Genomic DNA, 19,565 nt, shown 5'->3' on the forward strand with positions numbered 1-19,565 from the left:
TGCGGTGAGGAAGTACCTCGCAGCATCTACAAGTTGTCTTTCTGATTCTCTGTCCCTGCTGGAGAAGTCCAGTAGACAGATAGTAACTCTCAGGGAAGGACTGGGAAGGTGAGCTTTCCCTCTCATTTGGATGTCCTAAACTGACTTAGTCCTAGAATAATAAACATTTGATTACAGAGTACATATGGGCTTACTAAAGTTTAAAACTACAGTGAACCTTAAGATCTTGTGCTTTTTGTATATTGAAGTGTTGGTTTGCTTTTGTAGATGAGAACTTAAAAACTACTTCCAAGCCCGTAGACTAGGTATACTATGATAGGTGTATCTCCTGTTAACTTCACTCAAAGCAGAAAAGGATAAATATCCTAGCTATTGTTAGCTTGGTGTTTACTGAAAACCCATGGCAGTCTGTTGGGAAGTGTTTCTGGCAGTGATTTCCCAGACTTGACAAGTTTTGCCATTTGTGGATTCTAGTTTATTTACAATGACAGTGCACGCTCAAAATATGTCTATTGCTTATCTGACACTCAGAATCCTGTGCTCCTTAACTGCTAGCTTGCAGTGGTTACTAACTGAACTTTTAGCAGTGGACAGGTCAGATAGCAAAAGCCGACAGCCTGTTCCTCTTGTGTCCCTAGGGCTCAGCTCTGCCCTGCTATTGTTTGTTGAATTGAACATTTAGGTTGTTTTCATGGATGAAGACTTTTCTCTTTTGGATTACTAAATTTAGCTTTTTAATTTAACTATTTGAAATGTGTGGTTGTCTGATAGTGATGGTATTTGAATTTGCTATGTTTAAAACCTACTTATCAATGAACCCAAAGATAAAAATCTGATGGGAGGGGCTTCACCTTGTCACTGAGGGACTCTGTAGTGGCAAGGTGACTTGGTGATGTTTCTAGTCCTGAGTGAGACTGAGCTTAATGCATTTTCTTCCCAACAGGATAAAGGGCCTGTCTCTGGTTATTCTGGTTCTAATTTAGAAACAAAAGTTTATTTGTTTTAGGCTGCCCTCGAAGTATGCAGAGCATTCTTGCAGGAAGAGAAAGGTGAAGGAGTCATTATGGTGACAGACCCTCCTTTTGGTGGTTTGGTTGAACCTCTGGCCACTACTTTCAAGAAGTTAATTGCTATGTGGAAAGAAGGTCAGAGCCGAGGTGTGTGGTGTTTCACTTATTGCAAAATGAGCATATATCTGTGTATCTGCTTCTTGTCCAGTACTAGCCAAGCTCAGCACTGATGGGCTGTACTTGTCTCAGGTTCTTTTTAAAGGCAGGTTGATTTGATGATGGGCAAACTTCATGATCATGGGACACTTCCTGTTATCCTAGTCATGTTTATAAAATGGTTTGTAAGTAATGTTATTGCTTTGGTGGAGATTATGAGACATTATGAGCAGCAGTGAACTGTTGTCATTTGTTCACTAAATGCTTATCGAGTGACTGCCGTATGCAGGTACTGTTATGTACGAAGAGCAGATTAATGAGCCCTATGGCTCTTACATTTCCTGCTCCTGAAGTCTTACTCAGAACTCTAAGAAGGTGTCTAACCTCAGACCCAGAGCCTTGAACTTTGCTAAGATTTGTGTGAAATTCGGATGCCCAGTAGGCCAGTGGCAGTCATCAGTAACAGGACATGCAGACTCCCAGCCCTAGAGGTGGGTTAAAGCTATTTAAAGTGGCTAAAGACTTCACAGTGTTTTATGCAATTATCTCATTAGTCAGTCCATTCACTTTTAGACATGGCTTCTAGCCTAGCAGATGATAGATTACACAAATGCCCAGGGTTATAGTCAAGCTTCTCCATAACTGAGCTACTAAGTAGTGTGCTTTGAGGACAGTGGAAAGAATCTCCGAAACAGGATTCATTTTGTTAAGTATTTTACTTATTTACTTATTTGCTTCTCTGAAGATCACTAATACGAATAGATAAATTCAGTTTTGTTTTAGATATGTATTATTTCCATTAACCTTTGGGAAAGGTCAAGTTGAAATGGCGCTATAGTAAACATTCTCTTTCTATGGCAGATAAATGTATTAAACAACTGAAAACTTCTATAGTTTTTCAGTGAAAGTTGTTACTTTTTTTTTTTTTTTAGTAACAATTTATTTTTCGTATTTACTTGTATTTTCTTGTATAATCTTTTAGATGACAGTCACAAAGAACTTCCCATTTTCTGGATTTTCCCCTATTTTTTTGAGTCCCGAATTTGTCAGTTTTTCCCAAGCTTCTGCATGCTGGATTACCAGGTATAGTAACATTCTGTTTTCTGGCATGTTGGGGAATGGGTATGCTGCTAAAATATTCTGATAAGGCTATCCTTTAATTTTAGTAAATTAAAGTGCTTTGAACTATATTAAACACTAAAATTATACTATGTATAGCTTAGTCCCTGGCTCCTAATGTTGGTAGTCTCTGGGTGCTTGCTAAAAATGTAGCTCCTTGAGTATCAAAAGAAACCTAATACAAAATCAGAAGAAACAGTCCTAAGAGAAAATACTTTCCCAAGCTTCCCAGGTGAGTGTGAAGTGCAGCTAGGTTTTAGATCAGCCTATCCTTTCAACAGCACCAGCCCCGCCAGGACCATCATTGTAAGTAGTGCTTTTCTCTGTTCAGAATCCAGCAAAGTAAATTGCCCTTCCTGGTTGGTAGAGCACCATGTGTCCTTTTCTATGTGTCACTCGGGACCTCTAGGAGCTTTCAGGAGGGGCTTGCCCCCAGTTATAAGATGCGGGAGGAAGCAGAGAAGGCTGTGTGAGCACTGACTGCCTTTGTTTCCCCGCATGCTTTAGATGAGATAGAGGCCAGGGCCATCAAAACTCCACCTTGTCCCTCAGAGTGTTTCCTAACTTGGGTTCTAAAGTTAGCCCCCTTGTCATCATCACTGGTTCTTCTTTCTGTAGTGGCGTGTTTCCTTTGCGTTTCCTGAATAATTGACTAGGCCCTGAAGTTTTTCAGACCTCGAATTTGTAAATGTCTTAAATAGCTGTGGCAAGATAGCATTTGTTGTCCTCTCTCTACTTTTAAAAGCACAGATCATTGTGAAAATTATTTTGAAGTTCTGAAAGAGTGTCACCCCAAATGAGGGGATACCGTGTCTGTGATGCTGCCATCGAAAAACAAGTATTACAATTTTTATTTTTCACTTTATTTTGTTTGTTTGTGTGTCTGAGGATTGAACACTTCCAATTAATTTTAAAAGACAATTTGGAGTTCTTCTCTGTCTTATGTAACTGCACATTTTAAAGGGAGAGACATAATCTTTGTATTAATAATTTTCACTTCATTAACAGGCTGTATTATCATTCCCTTCTTTCTCGACTCTTTCTAAGGTACTACAAATGAGACTTCAAAAAACATCTTTGATGCATAAAATTTTTCTGTATTTCCTATAGTTTCTGTAATATAGATTTTGAAAACCAAGATTACCTTCCTGAGTTTAATGGACATTTTTATAGCCAATGAGCCATATTAACAGGGTTCTTTCCAAAAGTGTGTAATATAAGCCATTTTAACCTTGACTTCTTGAGCTCTTCTCCAGGCAAAATAGACTCTATATCTTAATATATCATAATTCTCTTTACAGCTGTTTACTCTCCTTTTTAGAGCTTCCAAGCTTTTGTTGCTTTTTTTGTGATGCTTCTAGAATTGGCCTTTGTAATACATACAGCTGACTTAATCTAAAGATATTAGCTGAGTAAACCCCCCCTCCCCAGTGATGCTCTTGTGTGATGCTTGGCACACAGTAGGTGTCCCATACATTTCAAATGAATTGAATGAAAAAGAGCAAGACTCTAGCATTGAGAAGATCTGGGTTTTAGTCCTGGCTCAGCTACTTAACTGCTCTGAAGCTCATCTTACCTGTTTAGTGAGTATATTAATGATAATGATGGTAATAGTAATAATAATAATAAACGTGCCTCATGAAGTAATGTGTGAAAAGGTGTGGTCCAGTCCTTGACACATGGCAAATGTGGAGTTGGGGCTGTTGCTGTCAGCATTATCATCATTCAGATAGTCCTAAGGTAGGGACAGAACTTCTCACTCCTCTCCTTTCTTATATATACATGAGACATTAAAATTGAATAGCACAGGTCTCCTAGAAGCCTGTTGTGTCCTCATGCAGAGAAGTGTTTTCAGAATGGGCAAGAATTTGAAATGGTGAGGGGGCAGAGGAAGGCAGGTCTTTGGTAAGGTGGATGAATGATGTTAATATGTTACTTGCTTAGGCAGCCTGTGTCATTAGGAAAGAACTTTGGGGAATAGTGGTGAGCCCAAATTTACTGGAAATAATTTGACAATTCACTATATTGGTGAAAAGGATGTTCTGATTGGTTCATGTGTGTCTGACAGCATACAAAGCAGCGTTTTCAGTAAATCAAAAGCCAACCTCTGAGAAAAAAAATGAGAATGAGATCCGTAAAACAAAAGAGCATGCCCAAGTCCCTGGGTTCAGTCCACAGTACCTCGAACAAATCAAAACAAAAAATGTGAAACTGTCCTGTCCTCTGCCATAGATCTTTTCCCATAGACTTTGATTAGTTCCAACGAATGTAGAGTCCAGTCTGCCCTAACCATCACCAAGGGTGATTATAAGACCCCAAGCGACAATACAGTAAGAAAATATCAAAATTATTAAATCTCTCTCTTTTTCTCTCTCTGGAAGTACTACTTAGATAAGAGGAAGGCAGAAACCCTGCAAATTTTCATAAAATATAAATCATATAGACTTCAGTGATAAAGCACTTGATAAGTAGGCAATAAAATGGTTATCAGAAACCTAGAAATGTAACCACTGTTTTATTAAGGGCAGATTAGAAAGGAAGGAGATTCTGATTTAGAGTTAGAAGTTGGAGTCTTAGCACTGTCTTTTGGACTGATTTAATCTGGGAGAGGTCAGTTGGTCTTGCCAGGTCTTTGGGAATAAATGATTGAAACACAAAAGGTATCAGCTAGACTTCCCTTGTAGTGCTAAGCCTGAGAATCCATAATGACTTCCTAGCAAGTTTGTTGAGAGAATACCAGGCTCAGGTGGCAGTCACAGGGCTTATTAGTGGTAGAAGGGCCCGGAGCCAGACACAGGGAGCGGCAGGCTTCCTTAGTTACGGCATCTGAATGAGGTGGTTTCACATTTTGTCCCTTTTGAGTGTTCTCTTAATTCTTTTTACCATGGAGCATTTGTATTGAGTGTTGAAGGCCGAGGTCTTTATTTTGTCAAAGCTAACCTGTTTTTACAATCAGCCTGTATAGGAAACCTTTTCAAGCTTAGTTTTAGTGTATAGAAAGGAAGATACTTTGATAGATTTCTGGGAACTCATTACCATATTACAAGATGGCAACCAACATTTTTGAAACTCAGTGTGTAATAAAGATGTGAGAACTATGGAGTAAAAGGGGGATGAGCTCTATATGGGAATTTAAAGTTGGGTTTAATAGGATGTGGGGTTACAACTGTCAAAGCTTACTGTGGTTGTGGGAGCTGGTTGGTGCAGCTGAGGACCTTGTGGAGATGGAGTTGGTGGATGCTATTAGGACCTTAGTGAGATTACACAGAACAGTCCTCAGGGAGTCAAGCAAATGCTCGTGTGGCCTAAAATGTAGTGCCTGGGACATAGTAGGTACAAAACCAGTGCTTGAAAGTCTTCGTGCTGAACATAATTAGTTTAGTTTCATGTTACGGAAGACATTTGCGTATGGATCAAATTAAAAGTTAGGAATTGCAGGGATTTTGCGCTTTCCCTCATTTCTATACAGTACTTCATCACATTAATCAGTTCTGTGGGAGAAATTTTCTGTTTGAAAATGCCTCTCATCATCATTGTGAGTGAAATGTCAGGGATAATGATGGGAAAATGGTGTATCAGCTTTACCACTAGTGATAGGCAATTTGCAAAATTGTGTTTGCTTTCCAGCACTTCCACAGGAGGTTTATTTGTGTGGATGAAGCTATGAAATATGGATGTATGTTAGAGGTACATTAATTTACTCTAGCAGCATGCATTTTACATACCATATGTTTATAGTTAATTAGCACAACAAACCCGCATTTAAAAATAATAATAATCTCAATTAGGTTATGCAAAATCAAGCAATCAGCCACCTTCCTGACACATACATTCTTCGGCTCCTTGGGTAGCCATAAAGAAATTGTTCTTTTACCCCCTCTCTTCCATCTGCTGTTATATCACACAGGATATTCCATGTAGTAGAAATCTTCCTACAATATAATTTTCCAACATTTGAAAGCCTTCATAAAATTCTCTTGGGAAGAATTTTTTTCTTATGACATTCATAAGTTTATGTGCAAACTATCTTTTGTTGAATTTAATAAGGTACCATATATATTCAAGTACACAAAGGACTACATCAGGGAAAAATTATGAATTTAAATCACTTTAAAAGAAAACTACACGTGGTGGCGCACGCCTTTAATCCCAGCACTCAGGAGGCAGAGGCAGGTGGATCCTCTGTGAGTTGGGGGCCAGCCTGGTCTACAGAGTGAGTTCCAGGCAGCTGGAGCTACAGGGAGACCCTGTCTCAAAAAGACCCCCCCCCCAAAAAAAAGAAAAAAAAAAGAAAACTACTTAAGCCACTATTTTAAGGTGATTTTGAAGTAAAATCTGTTTTTGTATCTTGCCTCTTAAAAGGTAACATATATTCATAGGATTTTGAAAGTTGGAAGGGAACATAGAGGTAACCTGGGTTGACTTCCCAATGTCATAATCCTCTCTGCTAAATTCATGACAGGCAGTCATCTAGCCTCACTTGAATGCTTTCAGTGAGCAGAGTCCTACAGCCTTACAAGGCAACTCAATTTATTTAATAGCTCTAATCGTTAGAAAATTTTCTCATATTGAGATAAAATATGCTCCCCATTAACTTCTAACCATTGGTCCTGGATCTATTCTCTGAGGCAATAAAGGAGAAGTCTAATTTCTATTCCATATGACACCCCTTCAGTTATAAAATAGCTGTCAGTTCCTCCCAGTCTTTTCTGAATAAACACCCCCAATTTGTTAAACTATAAATCCTATTCATTGCCATTATTTTCAGTAGAAATGAACCAGTTTTATCAGTGTTTCTCTTAAAATGTAGGGACTGAAGGCAGGACTACAAATGGGATCTAACCTGGCCTTTCCTTGTTAGGAGACTGTGTTTCTGTAGAGGCTTCCGGCCAGCTCACATGGATCTCTGCAGTCAGGCTAGACTGAGGACGCCCCCTGCTGGCAGCCAACCAGAACCCCCCCTGGGGCTGTTCACCACCCCTTGCCTCTCCTCACCTCATCTTAGTTTTCCCCACTGCTGGTGCTTGTTAGTAAGCTTTCATGAATGCATTTACTTGTAAATATGGTAGCACTGGTGTTAAACTAGATAGGGCCATGGAGAGAGCTGAGCAATCTGCCGTCAAAAGCCTGTCTGTCTCATACCTGGTCAACATGCCATTTCCCCTCACTAACTCCTTCCAGACACCCCTCAATGGGACATTTATGTCAATATCCCCAACTCTGCAACTTTGTGGCAGAAAGAGTGGAAAGAATGTAAGAGTCAGAGGATGGTGGGGTGTGCTGTGAAATGCTGTCTTCTGGATATGATGTGACCGCTGCATTCATGAAGCAGCTATGCTTACCTACCCAAGATCAAGTGAGTCGGTATCCAGCATGGACTTTGAAGAGTGGCTCATGAAGCTGCACTCTCAACTGAGGAGCTATTGGCAATTGATGACCGCTGGAAAGGGGTCATCGTTTTTCTTCCAGGGTACGGCTCCTGGAGGGTTGCCCGTGCTCTAGAGAATGTCCCTATGCACATGCAGGCAGCACTAATTGGACTCGGTGTGTTATTTTAAAAAATCTTAAACTAGGGGCTGGAGAGGTAGCTCAGTGGTTAAGAGCACTGGTTGCTTTTATAGAGGACCCAGTTCAGTCCCAGCATCTACGTGGTGGGTAACAACCATCTATAACTCCAGTGAAAGGGAATCTGATGCCCTTTTTGGCCTCTGCTGGCATTTCATGCATGTGGTGCACTTATATACATGCAGGCAAAACACTCATACACGTACAATAAAAACAAATTTTTAAATTAAAAAGGACATAAAGGTGGGAGGGGGATAGGATTGGGGGGCAGAAAGAGTAGGAAAGGGAATATGGGTTGAATATGATTAAGATACATAGTATGCATGTATGAAATTGTCAAAGAATAAATAAGAAACACTTTAAGAAAATGTCTGTTTTCCTTGTTATGGGTTCTCCACGTTTGTGATTGTGATTCACCTGTTAAATTGCTAGCCCACAAGCCTGTTCTAAGTCGCTTATTATATCCTTGTTCCTAACTGAAGCAATTACACCTTATTTGGAAGTTGGGACCCACCTGTACTGAAGCCGTAACGACCTCATGGTATTCTTGAGGATCATCTAAAGCAGTGGTTCTCAAATGAGTGTGCCATGAGGGCTTGCTAAAACAAACTGCGGGGCCCCATTCCCTAATTTTCTGATGTAGTAGGCCCCAGGTTGGACAAGAATTTGCATTTCTAACAAGATCCTGGGTAATGTTGGTATCACTGAAGCACTTTGAGAATTATTGACCTAAAGAAAGACAGCTTTAGTGGCCAGGTAGATTCATAGGATACTGAAAGTCGACTTGAGAATGTATACGGATAATAGATTGAAGGAGGAGAGGGCATCTAGACTCTAAACGTAATGCTTGCTAGCTTCACTCTCAAGATAATCAGCTGAAATAATAAGTCTTGAGGGTAGAGGTCAGTGTTTGAAATACTCACCATGGGGAGAGCTACAGTGGTGGATGCCTCTCTTCATCTCCATCCTTCTACCGTATGCCAGACTCTGAACTAAGTGTTGACCCTCACAGCAGCTCTAAGGTTGGAACCAGCAACCTCCTTTTACAGTTAAAACATCTGTAAGGTTTTGTCTGAGGTCATCTAACAACTAAGTGACAGAGCCACCATTTGACCCCTAAACCTGTGTTCCATCAGAAGGTAAGGGGACAGATGTGAATAGAGGGCTAGACTGAAGCTGCACTTTGACCTGGTGAGCTGACCACTGACATACACCAGCATCCCTCATGAAAATGGACAGCCTCAGGGAAGCTTGGTAAAGTTAGCACAAAACAAAGCTCCTAATTATACAATAAACATATAGAGCCTTTTAGATCAAAGGTTGGAGTCATTCCCTCAGCACAGATGTGAATGTAAATTTTACCCTAGTTCTAATGAAATTGGACTGCCATGGAGGCCTCTCTGAGGTTGTTACTGAATAAATCTGCTTTTAGGAATTTCTTATTAACTTCTTGCTTTGGTCTGCATCTTAGCATCAGCTTATTTATTTATTGGTTAAAGAGGCTTAGTGAATGTTGACTCATTTGTGTAAATTTTCTTTTTGCTTTCTAGGTAGATTATGATAATCATGCACTTTACAAACATGGAAAGAGAGGTCGAAAACAGTCTCCTGTGCGGATTTTTACCAACATTCCACCCAACAAAATAATCCTTCCTACTGAAGAAGGATACAGGCAAGACCACAGTAGGACTTTGAAATTCTCAGATCACCTGAAAAGGCACCTCTTTATGTCTAACAGTAAAATGTTTTCACTATTGAATCATTTTGTTCTTATATTACTCTTAAATTTGGTCCATAATTTCCTATTGAATTGAATTTTGATTACTTCGAATTTTTGGAACAAGTGCCTTGTTCACTTTTCTCTGTTCTGTGTATCAAAATAAATACTGCAGCTGATTTCCCTGTTTCTCTCTTTAGATTTTGCTCCCTGTGTCAACGATATGTTTCTCTTGAGAATCGACACTGTGAGCACTGCAATTCTTGCACATCCAAGGTCTGTTTTTCTTATGTGATATATTTTTATGCAAATGTTAGTTATATTTTAATTTGCTACTTTTATTATGCTTTAAATGTTATTTTGTTAATGCTAGTTTGTATTAATATACTCCTGTTATACTTCAGTATAGTAGTACATAGTAGTACTTTTTTTCTTTTTTGATTTATTTTTATTTTATGTGTGTGCTTTGCCTACATGTATGTAAGTGCACTGTGCATGCAATATCCATGGAGGTCATAAGAAGGTGTCAGGTCCCCTGGAACTGGATTTAAGGACAGTTGTTAGCTGCCGTGTGGATGCTGGGAACTGAACCCTGGTCTTCTGGAAGAGCAGCCAGTACTCTTAACTGCTGAGCCATCTCTCCAGCTCCAGTAGTGTTTTATTTCTAATTATAGAGTACAACAGTTTTTTAAAAAACACTTTTTGTGTATATGCATGTGTACATTGGTATGCATGTGTTGTGTGTGTGCAGGTGTACATATTACAGTGTATATGAAGAGGTCAGAGTACAACTTGCAGGAGACAGTTCTCACCTTCCACTATGTGGATTCCAGTCATCTAACTCAGGTCGTCAAGCTTGACAACAAGCACCTTTACCTACTAAGTCATCTTGCCAGCCCTACAAATAGGCTTTTGTTTATTATTTTGTTTTTTGAGACAATGTCTCTCTGTAGCCCCACCTGGCCTGGAACTCTGTAGACCAGTCTGGCTTCCATCTTTCAGAGATTCGCCTGCCTCTGCCTCCTGAGTGCTAGAGCCACACCCAAGCCTCCAACAGCCTTTTTAAAGTACCTAATTTCCTTCATCATCATCACTAATTATTTCAGTTCATTTACATGTAGAACTTACTAGGAGTGTCTCAAAAAAGGCACTAAGTGATAAATCTGTAAGTCTTTTGAGGGTAAAATTAGGTTGTTTCAAATAAGGCATTGAACTGTTAGATACCGATGCTGATGGAGTAATGATTAATAATGTGTTCTGCACTTTTCATGTGCTGGGCTTGTTTCTAAGAGCTTTGCATAGGTTAACACATTTAATCCTCACCATGGCCTTAGGAGGTGGAGGTGCAGCTACTCCTTGCTTTTTATGGGTGAGGTGGGAGAACAAGGAGCCTTATGGGTTTAGCTATTATTTTTTATTTTTATCTTTATTTTTTTTTTTTTTTTGTTTTTTTTAGACAGGGTCTCCCTGTAGTCACAGCTGGCCTGGAACTCACTTTGTAGACTGGGCTGGCCTTGAACTCACAGAGATCCGCCTGCCTCTGCCTCCCAAGTACTGGGACTAAAGGCATGCACCTCCACGCCCGGCACTTTAGCTATTATTTTTTAATAGCTTGTGTTTTAGAAAGTAGTTTTAGGGGGCTGGAGAGATGGCTCAGTGGATGGGAACACTGACTGTTCTTGTAGAAGACCCGAGTTCGAATCTCAGCACCCACATGGCAGCTGTGCTGGATAGCTTTAGTGTCAACTTGACACACCTGGGTTGAGGGAGCCTCAATTTGGGAATCGCCTCTATTGGACTGGCCTGTGGCCATGTCTGAGGGCATCTTCTTGATGAGTGATGTGGGAAGGCCCAGCCCACTATGGGTGGTGCCACCCCTGGGCAGGTGGTCCTGTGTTGCATAAGAAAGCAGGCTGAGCAGGGACCAGGGGAGCAAGCCAGTAAGCAGCATTCCTCCATGGCCTGTGCTCCAGCTCCTGCCTCCAGGTTCCTGCCCTGAGTTCCTACCTTGGGCTCCTGGATGAACTGTGACCCAGGATATGTAAGCTAAATAAACCCTTTCCTCCCCAAGTTGGTAGTGGCCAGAGTATTTTGTCATAGCAATGAAGAAACAAACTAGGACAGCAGCTAACAACTGTCTGTAACTCCAGTTCCAGGGGATCTGACAGTCTCTTATGTCCTCCGCAGGCATTGCAGGACACGGGTGCACTTACATGCAGGCAATACACACATACACATAAAATAAAAATAATAAAAATATTATAAAAGCCGGGCATGGTGGCGCATGCCTGTAGCCCCAGCACTTGGGAGGCAGAGGCAGGTGGATTTCTGTGAGTTCAAGGCCAGCCTGGTCTACATAGTGAGTTTCAGGACAGCTGGGGCTACAGGGAGAACCTGCTTCAAAAAAAAAAAAATGTTATTTAAAAAAAGTTATAAAAAAAAAAAGAAAGTTGTTTTAGATTTACAGCAGAATTAATCAGAAGGTTCAGAGATTCTGTATGTACCTCCTACCCTCATTCCTGCGCATGTCTTCCGCATCAACATCCCCCAATGGACTATGCATACCTGTGTGACTATTGATTTGCCTACCCACCTACCAGGCACATCATTAAGCTGGGTCATGATTTACTTTCAGATTCATTCTTGATGCTGTATATGCTTTGGGTTTGGGTAAATGTATGCCTTGCATCTATCATTGTAGGAGCATGCAGGTGACTTCACCATGTTCCCTAAAACGTTTCTACACTGCCTGGTCATTCTTCCTTTGCCTAACCTGTGGCAACAGATCTGCTTGCTGTCTCTATGGTTCTGCCTTTTGGCAGAATGTCATAATGTTAGAGTCACACAGCATGTATAACTAGTTGCTCTTCAGGTTGGCTTCTTTATTTGTAGTGGGCACTTAAAGCTCCTTCTGTCTTTCCCTGGCTAACTGGCTCATTCTTGTTCGTGATATTCCATTGTCTGGGTGTGCCACAGTCCAACCATTCACCTACTGAAGGATTGCTTGCTTGCTTCCGACTTGGGGCAATTATGAACAAACTTATTTATTTTCTGGGAAGCTACGAGACCCTTAAGCTACTTTGTTCATCTTTTTTTTAAAAATTTTTTTAAAAATTTGTTATTTTTATTTTATGTGTATGCATGTATTGCCTGCATGTAGGTAAGTGCACCCATGTTGTGTAGTGCCTGCGTGCAATGCCCACAGAGGTCAGGAGAGGCTGTTGGATCCCCTGGGACTGGAGTTATGGACAGTTGTTAGCTGCCATGTGGGTGCTGGGATTCGAACCCAGGTCTTGTGCAAGAATAAGCAGTGTTCTTAACCACTGAGCCATCTCTCCAGCCCCATACTTTGTTCATCTTAACTAAATCTAGTCAGAAGGAGCATGTAGAGTTTAGTTTGACTAAACAGCACAAATTATTTTCTAAAGAAATGTTTATATTCATTTTTCATAATTATATAATTTTATTGTTGGTTATACAGGATTTTAACTATGGTAGTACATCTGACTATGTATTTTCAATTAGTCTAGAAATGGTGTGTATTTTGTCCAGATTATATAGAGTTTAAAATTGAGGAAGCAGAACTTAATTATTTAGAAATGTGCGCATGGTAAAAATAAAGAAGAACAGGGAAATGACTGTCACAAAAACCAGTTGATGCAGTGGGAAGGGAGGCCTTGCTGGGGAGGCCTGTGGGGAGGTTCCGGGGGCCGCTGGTCTCCTTTATGTGGTGGGTTTCACCAGAAGTTCCTTTAATTTTCCTAAAGTTGACATATGTGTTAATGTACTTTTTGAGGCATGTTTAATTTCACATTTAAAAAATTACTCAAATAGTAACCTATAATCTATCTCCCTAAATTGCATGAAGCTTTCAACTATGAATTTCATTAAGAATTATGTAGTATAGATACATAAAATTAGGAATCATTAATTCTCTTGAAATTTTCATTTGAGTCCTTCTTTGTGAAGATTGGATAGCTTGAAGTGGAGTGGATTTTCAAGATCATTTGGTTAAATCTTCTAGTTTCACAGTTAAGGAAATTGAGGCCCATCAAGAAGGCATTTGAGTTAAGTGGAGAAATGCATAAATTAAAATCAAAGTATTTAATTGTGAAGCCTAGGAAAAGGAGAAATAAGGAATGAATAATTTACAGATATTTTAATAAGACATTTTAATTTTTAATTGTGGAATTTGTCTTTTAATAACAAATTAAACATTTTAAAATTTGCTTTTTTTAGGATGGCAGAAAATGGAACCATTGCTTTCTCTGCAACAAGTGTGTAAAACCTTGTGAGTACTCAGAAAAGTGTGTAAAGCCTCGTGTGTACTCAGAAAAGTATGTAAAGCCTCATGTGTACTCAGAAAAGTGTGTAAAGCCTCGTGAGTACTCAGAAAAATGTGTAAAGCCTCGTGTGTACTCAGAAAAGCGTGTAAAGCCTCGTGAGTACTCAGAAAAATGTGTAAAGCCTCGTGTGTACTCAGAAAAGCGTGTAAAGCCTCGTGAGTACTCAGAAAAGTATGTAAAGCCTCGTGTGTACTCAGAAAAGTGTGTAAAGCCTCGTGAGTACTCAGAAAAGTATGTAAAGCCTTGTGAGTACTCAGAAAAGTGTGTAAAGCCTCATGGGTACTGAGAAGTGTGTAAAGCCTCCTGAGTACTCAGAACAGTGTGTAAGCTTTGTGAGTATTGAGGAAAGTGTGTAAAGCCTTGTAAGTACTGAGCTCACCACTTGAGAGCCTGTAAAAATATGGAGTCTTCCTTCATGAAAATAGGATTTTTGTCATACTTAGGAAAAATTATGTAGAGACCTACATTGACTTTAATTTTTTATAATTACCAAAATGTATGTTTTTCATAGGGAGAGCTGACAGCTAACCTCTGTCAGTGTGGCATTCTGCTCAGCTTTAATAGGACACCGTGCCTCACAGCCAACCTCTGTTGTGACAGTGGTTGTCAGCTCATGACCTGCTAGGGAAGGGCTGACTTTGTTGCATTATTAGAGAAAGATGTTTACTGGTATATGTGGGATTTGAACACTTCACCTTGATCTCTTCAGACAAATCAAAATGAGCTATGCAAACCAGCCACAATATTTGAAGTAAACATTATTCATATGTTCTACCTCCAAAGTTAATAAAATGAAAAAATTATTAAATGAACCTCTTCTGAAATTTTTTTCTTTACAGCCTGGATCCATTGTAGCATCTGCAACCACTGTGCTCTTCCAGATCATTCCTGTGCAGGCCCTAAAGAAGGCTGTTTCATCTGTGGTGGGTTAGATCACAAACGCAATGCTTGTCCTAACAGTGCCACCTCTAAGAGGACCAGCAGGTTAGTTGAAGTTTTTGCTTACTACAAAAAAGATTTCCTGTGTCAAGTTTTCTGGGAGCCATCTACTAAAATACATGGCATTCAGAGGATTCAGGGGTGCTCAATTGTTACTTTCAGTATTTTGTATTATTTACTTGGATAGGGACAGAGGATACTAAGGCAAGAGCTTGCTTCAAGGAGTTCACAGCTTGACAAGATAGACAAGAAAATAAGCAAAATATGAGGAGGAAGTGATTAACTTTCCATCTCTTGTTCGTGTGAAATTATAATTTGGGGGTGAAAGTTCTGACTTTACTGAAGTAATGATTCTTAGTGAGGCTTCGAGGGACAGATCAGAGGTAGACATATAGTGTCAGGAAAAGACGGAGAAGGCATTTCAGATTGAACAGAGCACATAATCCACAGCAATAAAATTGTGAAATGGTGTTAAGTTCTGTAAATCCTATCTGATCTCAAATAAAAGACCAAAAACCCAAAACCACTTAGACGTATTTTTAAATACTTAAACTATTTTAAATGTTGTTGTTGCTTTTTCTATGACTATTTTCACATCTCCCACTAGCATTTGACATTGATGATAATTTAGAGTTCAATTATGCCACTGATAATAGCATAATTAGAAAAATCTACTGCCTGTATCACCTGGGCTAATACAAGTGATTGTACCTTTTTTTAAAACTAAAACTGGTCCTAGGGATCATGTTTAGTTGTTTTAAATAAAAAGCAAAACAAAACTTTAGTATCACGTACTACCTGCAAATTACCAAATGGCCAAATTTACCATCACTTGAAAATTAAAATTAGGGTAAAAAGTTGGACCTATCGAATGCTTTGTGAGTAAACAGACAGTAGTAAGGGGTGTCTGGTGCTTTGGTTACTGTGACTATAATTCTTTTTATTTGTTTATAGTCAGTGGCAAAAAAATTTTTTTTCCATTCAGGTCCAGCTAGTTGAATTCTGCCTACTAGTTAGACTGCCTTTTTCATAAATATACTCTATTTCCCTAAGCCTAAGATAAAATGGTATTTTTGAGATGGTCTCATTATGTAGCCCCGACTGGCCTGGAACTTGCAATGTAGATGAAACTGATATCACACTTTCAGAGATCTGCCTGCCTCTGCTTCCCGAGTGCTGAGACTAAAGGCAAGCACCTCCAAGCCTGGCTAAGATAGAAAAGTAACTTTTTTGGGGGGGTGGGGTGTCTTTTTGAGACAGGGTCTCCATGTAGCCCCAGCTGGCCTTGAACTCACAGAGATCTGCCTGCCTCTGCCTCCTGAGTGCTGGGACTAAATGCGTGCACCACCATGCCCGGCAGAAGAGTAATTTTTAAAAATTAATTAAATGAAGACTCCTACAAAACATTTTCCCTCAAGCCTTCAGAAATGGAATATCACCAACTACTGATTGTTCTAGGATTTTTACGTCATTTACAGTGTGACCTTGAGTAGAACCAGGAGTTAACATGCTCAGCCTTTAATTCTGTTGATGAATGTACATAAAAACTGAATTTTCATTTTGATCTGAATTTTGGTTTTGAGACAGTTTTGTTGTATGGCCCAGGCTGTCCTGGAACTCCATTCTCCTACCTCAGTCTGCCAAGTGCTGGGATTGCAGGCCTATGCTACCACACCTAGCTGCATTTTAGTAATAGATTGTAGACGCTTTATTGCTTCTGAAAAAGCTAGTTTATTTGTTGGTAACATAACTGTTTTCTTTAGGGGAAATCATTTAGTATCTTTTAGTATTAGATTTTATCAGTTTTTTTCAAAGAAGAACAAATCCTTTGAGATGTGACATACCTGATGGATCTTAAATATGGTTGCTTTCGGCACTCAGAGGGGTCTTCTGAAGTCCTGTGAAGGTATTGTCTTCCAAAATATTGTAGAAGGAAGTTGGCAAAAATACTTTCATTTATAAATAGTAACTAATAATTTTAATATATTTCTATTTTAGCATACATGGCATAAAATATCTTTCAACCTTACTCATTTAACAGCTGTCTTGTATTTTGTTTTCCCTTAGAGCTTATTTTCCTTTAGATGTGAATTGGAATGATGCTGGCTCCCTCTTGTGGTATAAGCTCATTCTGTCAGTTATATAAATCTTATAATGTAGAGGACAAATACTAGGTCAGTATAATTTTTTTTTTTTTTTTTTTTTTTTTTTTTTTTTTTTTTTTTTTGTCTTTTTGAGACGGTCTCGCTGTAGCCCCAGCTGTCCTGGAACTCGCTATGTAGACCAAGCTGGTCTTGAACTCACAGAGATCCGCCTGCCTCTGCCTCCCAAGTGCTGGGACTACAGGTGTGAGCCACCACGCTTGGCTTAGGTCAGTATAATTTTAAGGCTGACTAAAATGATTAATTTTACTCAATTCAACACAGTTCAAATACTTCCTGCTGAAAACCATTGTTTATTTACAATAAACTTAATACTTTCAGATACTTTCCTTTTTCTTCTTTTTTCTTTTTTCTTTCTTTCTCTCTCTTTTTTTAAAACTGTAGTCCCTAGTGAAATCTGGTTCATTTTTAATCCTGCTTATGAGTAGATGAACCAAAGAGAAATTTAAAATTCGAATCAGAGACACATGGCTTCATTGACTTTTCTATTAGAGATTATACTTTAGTTCATTAAATTTGCTAAGTCCTTACTTATCAGGAAATTATCCTACTTTAAGTAAATGACTGGTTGAAAGAAGAGATTTATGTAACATGCACAAAAAAATATATGAGAGTTTTATTTTGAACTGGTAGGTATTCCCAGTGCAAAATGTGGAAGAAGGTAAGTCGTCCAGCCAGGCTCTGCCGACTGGCCAAGTGAAGCTGCATAGCTGATGTTTATCAAGGAATCCGGGTATGACTGTATTTTACTAGCTGAGCAGTCACCATCAAGTGATGAAGGGTACAAGTTCCAGAGTCAGGCTGGCTCTACCACTTTCTTCCTGGATGATTCTAGGACTGCAGAGCCTCAAGTTTTTCACCTAAAAAACACCAGGGGTAGGGGTGGAGCTGGGTAGACATCTGCCTTGTTCAGTTTCCCAGTTCCTTGAAGTCAAAGTTTTCATCCACTCATTTTCGTATTCCAAATACCTAATATGTACTCTGCTAAATGGACAGAAAGTGAGGCCTGAGTGTGACCCACTTGGGGACTGCATGTTGTTCATGAAACTCTTTCCCCAGGTTGTTCTAGGAAGACCAAGAATGGCCAAACCTCTTGTAACTTACCGGAAGCAACTCTCAACAATATGCAGGGTAGTTAGGTCCATTTTGAGGAATGCCAGTGTCATTATGCCACCCAATCCTGGATAGGGTAAGTGGCATGATTCCGCCTGTGTGGAGAAGTGAACAAATGGAACAATATTATTACTCATCCACAGGCTGCCTGTAACTTAGTTCAGAGAACACCAAAACAGAGGTCTGTTCTGTTTGCTGCAGAGTGTTCTTAGAGGGTGAGTTCTCGCGTGTTCATTTAGAAGCTCGTCTTCAAGAAGTTAGGGGCACAAAGGGTGGGCATCCCCTGAGATGCTTGCTAGCACCTTTACACCTGTGAAGGAAAGGAAAATTAGCTGCATGGCTTTAGGGAATGGGCCCTGTCTAATATGGTCAGTTTTTTTCTGTTGTGCCGTTTCATTTTTCTATCCCTGCTGACTGCCACATGTATTAATCCCTTTCTAAAAAAAAATCTAATTCAGGGATTTGGAAATCGAAGTGCTGAGCTGAGCAGTATAAATGTAGCAAAGAGACAAGCTCATTGGCGTGGCTGTTCCCTTCTGTGGTATGTTTGTCCCGAATAGCTTGTTCTAAATCTGTAGGAACCATCTTTTAAAGAAATGTCTTCTGAAACATTTTGCTTGATCAGGCCTCTGACTGTTTCCTTGTTGTCATGGTAGGATACTGAGAATTTATGCTTACAACACAGTAAATTCCTTCCTGTCTTCTATTTTCTTATTTGGTTAGCCAATTAATTAAACTTCAACATAATTACATAATTCACTGTGCTCATTCCATAAAATAATTTAGCACCTTGCTTTTCAGAGCTGCCAGAAAGCAGAAGCAAAGAAAAAGTAATAAGATAAAAATGGAGCCCACTAAAGGACAGTCCATGAATCAAGCATCTGCTACAAGGAGAAAGAAGAGGGGAAGAGCCCATCAGTATCCTGCTCTTAAATGTCCAGTGACTTGAGAATAAGGAAGATTTATAGTCCAACCTTTGATGCCATTTTCTGCAAGTGCCACACTAGACTTAAATTCAGTTGCTTTCAAAGGTGTGCACCTTTCTGTGCTTGATAATAGGCAGGTGGCATTTGCTACTTTATAGTCCCCTTGGCTGCCTATTGGAGACCTGGGAGTTTTCCTTCCTCACCTGGTTTCTTGGCTCTCTCTCTACCTGCTTTTCCACTCTTTAAATTCCATCCAGTCTAATTTTGGTTTCTTTTGTCTGAAAAATGGGCAAACAGCATTCTTTTACATAAAATACCAGGTGATAATGCAAGTGAAAAATCTATGAAGTTTTCCCTACATCAAGCTTTTATGTCACTTTAGATATAAAAATACTTTGTTACATACAAAGCAGTGTGTTTAGGCACATCCAACCACAGTCCAAGGCCACGTGTATCCCAAGATAGCTATAAATATGGCCCAACACAAAATCATAAACTTATTTAAAACATGA

General features: G+C 39.5%; 1 protein-coding gene across 1 annotated transcript in view; it reads left to right on the forward strand.

Moving 5' to 3' along the window:
- Zcchc4 (zinc finger CCHC-type containing 4) overlaps positions 1 to 19,565 on the forward strand; it is a 46,525-nt gene extending 26,960 nt beyond the window's left edge. Inside the window, exons 7-13 of the mRNA XM_008837335.3 lie at positions 1,007 to 1,157; positions 2,149 to 2,249; positions 9,401 to 9,522; positions 9,768 to 9,843; positions 13,807 to 13,858; positions 14,753 to 14,897; positions 18,929 to 19,565. Of these exons, the coding sequence (XP_008835557.1) occupies positions 1,007 to 1,157; positions 2,149 to 2,249; positions 9,401 to 9,522; positions 9,768 to 9,843; positions 13,807 to 13,858; positions 14,753 to 14,897; positions 18,929 to 19,076 (795 nt within the window). The 3' untranslated portion in view covers positions 19,077 to 19,565. The remainder of the gene's footprint in view (positions 1 to 1,006; positions 1,158 to 2,148; positions 2,250 to 9,400; positions 9,523 to 9,767; positions 9,844 to 13,806; positions 13,859 to 14,752; positions 14,898 to 18,928) is intronic.

Source organism: Nannospalax galili, unplaced genomic scaffold, assembly GCF_000622305.1.
Source record: "Nannospalax galili isolate Female #2095 unplaced genomic scaffold, S.galili_v1.0 scaffold777, whole genome shotgun sequence".
NCBI classification, from domain to species: domain Eukaryota; kingdom Metazoa; phylum Chordata; class Mammalia; order Rodentia; family Spalacidae; genus Nannospalax; species Nannospalax galili.